General features: G+C 49.0%; 2 protein-coding genes across 2 annotated transcripts; one reads left to right on the top strand and one right to left on the bottom strand.

Moving 5' to 3' along the window:
* Nucleotides 1–937: 937 nt before the first annotated feature.
* Nucleotides 938–2,795, bottom strand: LOC123155025 (putative inorganic phosphate transporter 1-13). Its single transcript, XM_044573603.1, has 2 exons — nucleotides 2,166–2,795; nucleotides 938–2,020 (listed from the first exon to the last, which is right to left on the bottom strand). The coding sequence occupies exons 1-2, from the start codon at nucleotides 2,793–2,795 to the stop codon at nucleotides 980–982; spliced, it is 1,671 nt and encodes a 556-aa protein (XP_044429538.1). The 3' UTR covers nucleotides 938–979.
* Nucleotides 2,796–7,014: 4,219 nt separating this feature from the next.
* On the top strand, nucleotides 7,015–8,778 carry LOC123147866 (GDSL esterase/lipase At1g29660-like). The gene is made up of 5 exons (XM_044567184.1): nucleotides 7,015–7,328; nucleotides 7,446–7,631; nucleotides 7,767–7,879; nucleotides 7,952–8,432; nucleotides 8,579–8,778. Exons 1-5 carry the CDS (start codon nucleotides 7,040–7,042, stop codon nucleotides 8,776–8,778), a joined length of 1,269 nt encoding a protein of 422 aa, XP_044423119.1. The 5' UTR covers nucleotides 7,015–7,039.
* Nucleotides 8,779–9,030: the final 252 nt, after the last annotated feature.

The following is a 9,030-nucleotide window of genomic DNA, read 5'->3' as shown; positions in this document are numbered from 1 at the left end:
TTCAATTGATTATTATGTGTTTGTTTTCAGGAACACCAAGGAAAGAAGTATGGCCAAGAAGCAACATGTTAATCATGGGTGGTCTCCTCCCCCAAGTGAGTTTATGAAAATTAACACCGATGGATCTTTTCATGAAGTAACAAGTACAGGCGGATGGGGTTTCGTAATCAGGAATGATTTGGGCGATTTGATTGCTGCAGGGTCAGGAAGCTTGGAGCACTTATCAAATGCTCTGCATGCCGAAGCACTAGCTATGCTATATGCTGTTAACGCCGCATCTAGAATTGGATGCAGCCGGATCATCCTGGAGACTGATTCTGTGGCGCTGAAGCAAGCAGTTTCAACTGAAGCTTATAATCTAGCTGAACTGGGAGCTCTTTTTCAGGAAATAAAGCACCAGTTAAGAGTCGCTTTTGATGATGTAAAGTTGAATGTTTGTTCAAGAACATGTAACGTAGCTGCGCACACTTTGGCTGCGCTAGGAACTGAATTAGGGAATGCCAATTTCAACATCTGGGTTGGCCATTTTCCTGAATTTGTAACAAACCTTGTAGCTGGTGATACTGCCGGCAAGTAGTAGGTTATGGAATACATGTTTGTTCCTTTCAAAAAAAAAGAGAAGGGTATGAAGAGATCTCCTTCGTTGATGTGTTTAAGGGTTATAAAGCAGAAATGCCTTATATTTTGGGACAGATGGATTACTTGTCGCTGCTTTAGTACAATTCTGTACTAAAGATGTACTAAATCAGCGACAAGTAATATGGATAGGAGGAGTAAAGGAAGGGGTAAAACTGAAATTTGCTCTATTATTTGCTATGCCTAGATTTACTTGTGTTATTGCCACTTCGTTTGGAGTCTATCCCATCTCATGTCACATTGAACACTATATATAATCCAAACATCTCAAAGATACAAGTTTCCAATGTTTGAGTAATTTTGAGAAGACACTAAAATCAGCAACCGGGATGAATGGTACTTGTTACAAAATTTCCACGCTGTGGATGAACTCAACTTCAGCAACTGTTGCAGATTCTTGAGATGGTTCGCTTTCTTCCTCCATTTCCCCGGTGATATCCTCGAGTGACATCCCTTTGGATTCCGGCAAGGCAAGAGTGAACATGACTCCAACCAGGTTACACCCTGCCAGAAGAAGGAGAGAGCTCCGGATGCTCGTATGAGAATACTGGAACCAGAGAACACCGATGATGGCACCGCACTTACCCCCGGCAGCCGATATGCCGTTGCACGTCGACCGCAGCCGGGTCGGGAATATCTCGGTAGGCAGGATGAAAGTGGTGGAGTTGGGGCCGAAGTTTGCGAAGAAGAGGATCAATGCATACATGATGGCGAAGCCTGCGTGCATGCTGGGTTTGGACCAGAACTTGTAGGGCGCGGCGAGCCCGATCATGAAGATGGTCATCATGGTGAACCCCATGAGCTGGATCTTGATGCGGCCGATGCGGTCAACGAAGAGGACAGTGAGGAAGTACCCTGGCAGGGAACCGCCGACCACGATGATGGCCTGCGTGCGGGCTATCTTGTAGGTCTGCTCGAGAGGGCTCATCTCGGCCGCGTCTCCAAACCAGCCGATGCCGCTGAAGATGTCCTTCATGAAGAGGTTCAGGGAGTAGAAGACGACGTCGAGGACGAACCAGCACACGGTGGTTCCGAGGAGCTGGCGGCCATGCTTGTGAAGGAACTCCATGGAGAAGAGGCCAAACTCGTCCTGCTTAACGACGGCCTCCGCGTCCATGTCCGACACGAAGTCGATGTCAAGGACCGCGGCCATGTCAGACGCCGCTAGCTTGAGGTTCTTGGCGATGAGCGCGGTGTAGCGCGCCGTCTCGGGCATCTTCATGCGCCAGTAGTAGGTGAGCAGGGCAGGAACGGCGCCGAGCATGAGTACTATGCGCCACACGTAGTCTGCTTGCCCGAGCTGGTCAGTATCGTACGCGGCCGTGTTCTTGAAGCTCGCAGAGAGCACCAGAACAACAGCCCCAGCAGCCAGGTTCCCAAGACCCTTTATGCAGGGCAAACATAATAAGATAAGGATTAAAATATTATCTTTGACTGAGTTAGACGAGAAAAAAGAAATGCAGGTTGTAGATTAAGAATGAGATGCAGCACAGGCTCCAAAGAATATTGTGATGGTTTTACTTACACACCTGCATAGCGAAGACCGCTGCTATGAAGGCTCCGCGAGTCCTCTTGTTGGCATACTCAGACATGATGGTCGCCGAGAGCGGGTAGTCGCCGCCGATGCCGAAGCCGAGCCAGAAGCGGAAGAAGCACAACGTGGCCACAACGCACTTGGGCTTGTTGTGGAAGGAGAGGCCGGACGCGAGCGAGCACACCACCATGAGTTTGAGCGTGACGCCGTAGATCCGCTTCCGCCCCATCCTGTCGCCGAGCCAGCCGAAGAAGAGCTGCCCCAGGACTGTGCCGCAGAGCGCCACGCCGCTGACGGCGCCGGCGACGTGACCGGGGAGCTTGCCGTCCGCCGAGCGGTAGTAGATGTGGCCCAGGAGGTCGGCGATGAGGGAGGCCGAGAACAGGTCGTAGGCATCGGTGAAGAAGCCCATGCCGGCGATGACGATGGTGGTGAAGTGGTACAGCTGCGTCCCGGCGACGTCCAGGGCCTCCAGCACCTTGATCTGCTTGCGCGCCCGACGGGTCTCGCATTTCACCGATGTCACCGCGTCCAGCACGCGGTACAGCATGGCGCTCCCGGCACCATGGAGGTGGCAGAAGAGGGAGCTGCACGCGTGCCTCCTCGCAGGCCAGGTCGTGAACATTGTGCGTGGTAGTCTCTGCGAAAAAAATTCCCTTGGAAAACCAAGTGCTTCATGTTTGCCATATATAGAACGTAGTGATTTTGCCCTGTATACAGCTGGACGAATGTCCCGTGGAATATGATTACGACAGCGCCCCCAACCGCATCACATCCACCTTACATTCTCCGAAGAACACACAAAATTGACAACTTTGCTGACGAACTCGCTTAGCCCTACGTTTGTTGAAGACGACGACTACAGTTGTTCCGTATCGAGACAAAAGGACGGAAACAACAAGATCAGGGTATCTGATTAGTCATTCTTGATAAAGGTTGTTTTTATTCTCAAGGATACAAACACAATGAGAGACCCGGTCTTTGCATAAATAAGATGCACACAACCAACACTAATGGACGCGCGCGTACACACACAAAGTATTGCGTCAGCAAAGAGCTAAGTCATACAAGACCGAAACTCTTACCTTTTTTCGCTAAAGGATGGATTTTATTGACTCAAAGTGGAGCATCAAAAGGATACAAACAAATGAGTACACACCCGACCTCTGCATAGCTAAGATGCACACAGTCAACACCAACGCACACACACAAAAACACGCCGACAAATAGCAAAGTCATACTAGACCAAAGCTATGCGTAGGTGAGAAAAAAGAAAAAAAAAGCCCCAAAGCGATCAGATCACGATCAGCAAACTATAACAATGATCATATCTGCACCAACAATCTCATGACACCACGCGGATGACGACGTTCTTCAACAGCAACGCCTTAAGGAAGGGAGCGACACTCAAGTGTCACCGTCACCGGATCCAGCTATCCAAGGCTATATTCTAGGTTTTCACCCTGAAGAATCAGTCCGAGCATTCCGAACAATGCCTTCAACAAGGTAACGATGTAAAAACATCGCCATTGTCAGGTATACTCAACACGGGCGAGATCAAGGCTTTCACCCCGGAGCTCTAGACTAGGTGCTCAAGTAGCACCACCATCGAGGTCATTCATGTGTTGTCGCCGCCACTTTTTCCACGATCCCAGTAGCTACAGGCGATATGCCTGCCGCCACCGCACAACAATCCCTCCGCATCAAGACATCATCCACAGTTTGCATTTCGCCGCCGAAGTCAATCATCACATTTGCAGAGATGAAACTCTCACACAATCTTTTGATGGAGACCATAATTCATGGCGAGGCCGCCGCCGTCCCAGATCCAATTTCCCATGACGTGGTCAAAAGCACCGCCTAGCCGTGCCACCAGGCCATGCCATTGGCCACCAAGACCTAGGTGGACGCCAACAGCCAGCACCATGGGTTGTAGCTAGCCGGCAGCCTGGGAGGCCAACGATCATGTACATGCATGTCCACGCATGTGTATGCATATGCCTCCATGCACCAGCCCCGTGTATTTCCCCTGATTACACTCCAGGCCATGGAGATCATCCAGATTGGAGCCTGAATCACCATATAGCTGCCAGATCGGAAAAGATCGGAAAACTAGCAACATGGGATGACGACGGCCAAACCGGGGACACCATGTTATGGAGAGATCAGGAAGCCAGTCAAGCGCTGATGTCTCCGGATCTGAGCACGAAAGATGAAATCATGGGTTTTCACCCTGAAGATAAGGTCGAGCAAATCCGAGTAGTGCTTTCAACAATGTAACCACGTAAAATCCCGCCATTGCTAGGTATAACCAATTAGGTTTAAACCTTGGGTTTTCACTCGAGCTCGAGGCCGAATACTCGAGAAGCACCACCAAATCAAAGTCATCATGTTGTCACCACCATTTTCCATGATCCCAACAGCTACGTGTATTGCATAGTCTTGACGTGAGATGCCACACCAGTGAAGACCATACCCGCACAAGCATACAGTCAAGCCGCAGCAAGTATTGATGGCCACCGAAGGCTCGGAACGACGAAGATCTCACCAACGCACATACGAGGAAAATTGGCAAGGGAGGAAGGTCACTGGCACCACCAAAATCCCAATTGGGGACACTATAGAGTGTCACAACGTCCTCATGCTCCGACTTCCTCTTCTGTCAAACAGAATTGGTCAGCAAAACATACTCACCGTTGCTATTGGATATGAAGGTCCAAGACCCTTCGGCCTGGAGCGACAACTGCCTTGAAGTGCAAGACCATGGTGCCATCCACACGTCTGAGTGGAGGGCCGACTCGTTGGGATGCCGAAGGTCGTCGCTACCATCCGCATACCTGCAGATGGGATTGTGGCCACCAACACCTCACCACGAGAGATCGCCTGCCTGACCGGAAACATCATCGCCGCTGCTGCACAACCATACCCTCTAGCTCAAGTCTTTGCATGTAGATCGCCTACCCGACTGGAAACATCACCGCCACCGCTGCACAACCATACCCCTGGAGCTCAAGTCATTGCTTGTAGAGGTTAAGGGGAAGAGATCTCCTCGATTCCGCCTTCATCGGCTAGTGTCGGGACATAGCCTGGCCACTGGTCTCTAGCAGTGGCGAGAGGAAGGGGGGCGGAGTGGTAGGAGGCGGCTCTCAAGGTAGTCAGAATCATGATTCTGAATCGGATTGGAGCTTTGATGGTAGGATCCATTCTTGGTATTCATTTATATTGCTTAAGTGTATTCTTCCTGTTATTATAGTGTAGTTTCCTATTACACTATACATTTCCCTCTACGCTAACTACAGATAAACTAATTAATACTCCTCCCATCTCAAAGTATGAGCATATATTGTTTCATATGGATAAACCTTTATCCAACACCTATCCTACAATGGGGTGATGTCAGCTCCTTAGAGATAATAAATGAAATGTTTGACAAGTTCGATGAGAGAGAATGAAGAGGGCATTTTTTTTTTCTATTGTGCCAACATGCCTTTATTTCACCCCGCGTTTTCTATTAGATTTTCCCTTTCTATAGGCATACATGCACAAGTTATTAGAGATAATGCTAAGAAATAAGGGATAATCTATTGTACAACATGTTTTTGCTATCATGTATGAACATGTAGAATGCGAAGGAAAGAGTCACCACTGAAACAGCTTTTTCGCCGAGTGCCAGGAGGACTCGGTGAAGGCCGATATCATCTCGACAAAGGGTTTGCCGAGTGCTACATTCGACATACCCCCTTTCGGCAAAGCAGTCTTCACCGAATTCCTTCTATCGGGTAGTCGAAAACTCTTCTCTATCATTGCACATGCCCTTGTATTTGTAGGACAGAAGGCGGGTTTAATTATAATTTTCTAAAATAAGATTTATTGGGTTTTAACGAGGCAGCATAAGCAATATAGATGATAGTCGAACACACTGCCTTTGTTTGGACAACCAAGATGCACCCAGCCACAAATCAACATCATCAACAAAGTTGGTTGGGTTATGTGGAAATCCAACGGCTAAAGCCCTCTATGGCTACTAGGCAAGTCAGTTGTGAGCTCTGACGTGTTCAAACAAATAAAATACAAAAATTGTGCGCTCTGACTTTTGAGGCGACCGTACTTAGTTGTGAAGATTTCAGATTTTCAAGCATGAGCACGTGCGGAGGCATATCATCTCAAGATTTGACTTATAAGGCCTGCATTCCGTAGTTACTAATATGAAGCATGGACGCGTAGGTCTGCCGTCAGCCCGATCACACGCACAGGCTACTCTCTATCTCTTCAGTTCATCAATGGGTTGTTTCCCTCTGCCTGCACGTACAAGTCTCCGGCTGCAGTTGCATTACATATTGAAGTATATATATCCTGACCCCGAGGCACCGGCCTCGACTGCACCGGAGAATCTTATGAGCTGCCGACTCGACCTGTTCTATACTTGTATTCCAAGAGTATCTTGATTAAATCTTGGGTGATACTCCCTCCGTAAACTAATATAAGAACGTTTAGGATATTAAAATAGTGATCTAAATGCTTTTATATTAGTTTACAAAGAGAGTACTTGTCGTAGAGTATCTTGATTAAATCTTGCGTGATACTCCCTCCGTAAACTAATATAAAAGCGTTTAGAATACTAAAGTAGTGATCTAAATGCTTTTATATTAGTTTACAAAGGGAGTACTTGTCAGTACTTGTCGTCGTTCATAAGACAGTTCGGCTACTCACATTGCTGCTCCGGCAATCTGGGTCAACGCTCGCCATTAACCCAGCTTGCTGGCTAACCTTAGTATATAACGATACCCTTGAGGCCGTCGACCACAACGGCCAGCGGCAGCAGCTTGCGTCGTCTTTCCGTCGATTAGCTTGGACCTGTTGGCAGCAGCAATGGCGGTGCGAGTGAGTGTGCTCGTGGTGGGCATCCTCTGCCTGCTGGCGATGTCGGCGTCGGCGCAATACCCGTCGTCTCCAAACTCCCCGGACTCGTATCCGTCCCCAGGATCATACCCGTCTCCAGGCTCCCCGGGCGGCAACGAGGCGGAGGGTGAGGCCGTCCCCCCAAGGAACGTCACCTGCAAGGACACCGATGGGAAGCGGCCGGGGTGCACGAGCACCTGTCCCGGCCGCTGCCCCCAGCAATGCATCGTCCTCTGCCCCGACTGCAAGACATTCTGCCGTACGTACTCTTTCATTATTATTTTTATTTAAAATTCTCTTTAATTTTGAATATGTTGATTGGGTGTTGGGTTTGCGATGAAATAGTATAATATAATGCGTGTTCTGGTGAAAATAGACGACGAGGTAAAGCCGGCGAAGCCCATGCCTCCACCGGCCATGTTCGTGTTCGGAGACGGGGTGTTGGACGTCGGAAACAACAGATACTTGCCCAAGGTCGAAACGCAGGAGGGGTACCCGCCTCAAGTTTCCCAATCTAGCAGCGGCAGGTTCAGCAACGGAGCCAACTTGGCTGACACCGTCGGTACGTGCGTGACAAACCCATGATACACCCTTTTTTCTAGAAAAGGAGGATATCCCCGGCCTCTGCATTAACATATCATACGGCTACTCGTCGATCATCCATGATTGATCCGCTGTTTCATTTCATGGTGTCCAGCAACATCTATCGGCTTCCAGCAGAGCCCTCCAGCTTACATGTTGTTGAACGGTGGGCTCAATATGTGGGGCGCCAACTATGCCTCAGCGGGTTCCGGTATCAAAATCTCCACTGTAAGTCAACCCATTGCACAAAATTTGCACTTGTGCGAAATTACAAACATTTGAAATGAGAGATGCATGCAGAACGGAGAACGGTCCATCTCGTTGCCGAAGCAGCTTGAGCACTTCAAGGCGACGAGGTCCCAGATGGAGGCCAAGCTGGGTGGCGACACCAAATTGCGCGAGCTCCTGTCCAAGTCCTTCTTCCTCCTTGGCACCGGTGGCCAGGACCTCGATCCAAGATGGAATGTTGAGTCCGGATATCCACGGTCACAGACCGAGCTCCAGGAGCTCATCACTCTTTACGGGGAAGCCATCTCGTCCCTCTATGACATGGGCGCCAGGAAGATGGCCATCGTCAACGTTGGACTCATCGGCTGCAAGCCGCAGCCCTACAACTACAACTATGTCTGCGACAAGAGCTTGAACGAAAACGCCACCGCGTTTGACTCTGCCCTCAAGCCCCTCATGGCCAGCCTCTCGTCCAAGAAACCGGGGCTCTCCTACTCTATCGGCGACTTCTATGGCTTCACCACGGCCGTCTTCGCCCACCCAGCAAATCATGGTACATAGCACATAAAAAAAAAACTCTTTTTTGTTGAAAATTAACCAAGCACCGATGCTCTATTTACCATAAAGCACATGTGTGTCCAATGCTCATTTAATTGTGGTTTGTTTCATTGTATAATTGTTTTGTTGTATGGCATGCAGGGCTAGTGAATACCAAGGACTCGTGCAGCCAGTGGGGCTACCCAGACTGGACGTACTGCTACAACCCAGACGGTTACTGGTTCTGGGATCCGGAGTTCATGACGGATAGGGCCGCCAAGCTGACAGCCGCTGCGTTCTACTATGGTCCACCCCAGTTTACATTTCCAGTTACCTTTAAGGCTCTGTTGGGGAAAAAATAATCTCTTCTTGTGGTATTTTAGTAGTACGTATTTGTTTCCACTCCGATTGTGCAATTGGAGCAACTGGAATACGCAAAGTATGCCATGGAGAATAAAATAGGTCATTCTGACCTTTCTAGTACCTATGATACTAATAAAGGTTACTCCTATTGATCTTCTTTGTACCATTGTCTACGTCCAAAATTAGCTTTGTGCCCTGTGCTTCTTCCAACGGACCAAGAAAGTTATCTTGATGATTACCGGAAAAGGCTT

This window comes from Triticum aestivum, chromosome 7A, assembly GCF_018294505.1.
Source record: "Triticum aestivum cultivar Chinese Spring chromosome 7A, IWGSC CS RefSeq v2.1, whole genome shotgun sequence".
Taxonomy (NCBI): domain Eukaryota; kingdom Viridiplantae; phylum Streptophyta; class Magnoliopsida; order Poales; family Poaceae; genus Triticum; species Triticum aestivum.
The sequence above is the reverse complement of the archived record's forward strand: the minus strand, read 5'-3'. Positions and strand labels throughout refer to the sequence as shown.

Coding starts and splice junctions, on each gene's coding strand:
- LOC123155025 (XM_044573603.1), bottom strand. CDS start 2,795: ATGTTCACGACCTGGCCTGCGAGGAGGCACGCGTGCAGCTCCCTCTTC. Junction 2,021..2,165: donor CAGCGGTCTTCGCTATGCAG/GTGTGTAAGTAA, acceptor CCCTGCATAAAG/GGTCTTGGGAACCTGGCTGC.
- LOC123147866 (XM_044567184.1), top strand. CDS start 7,040: ATGGCGGTGCGAGTGAGTGTGCTCGTGGTGGGCATCCTCTGCCTGCTG. Junction 7,329..7,445: donor CGACTGCAAGACATTCTGCC/GTACGTACTCTT, acceptor TGGTGAAAATAG/ACGACGAGGTAAAGCCGGCG. Junction 7,880..7,951: donor CCGGTATCAAAATCTCCACT/GTAAGTCAACCC, acceptor AGATGCATGCAG/AACGGAGAACGGTCCATCTC.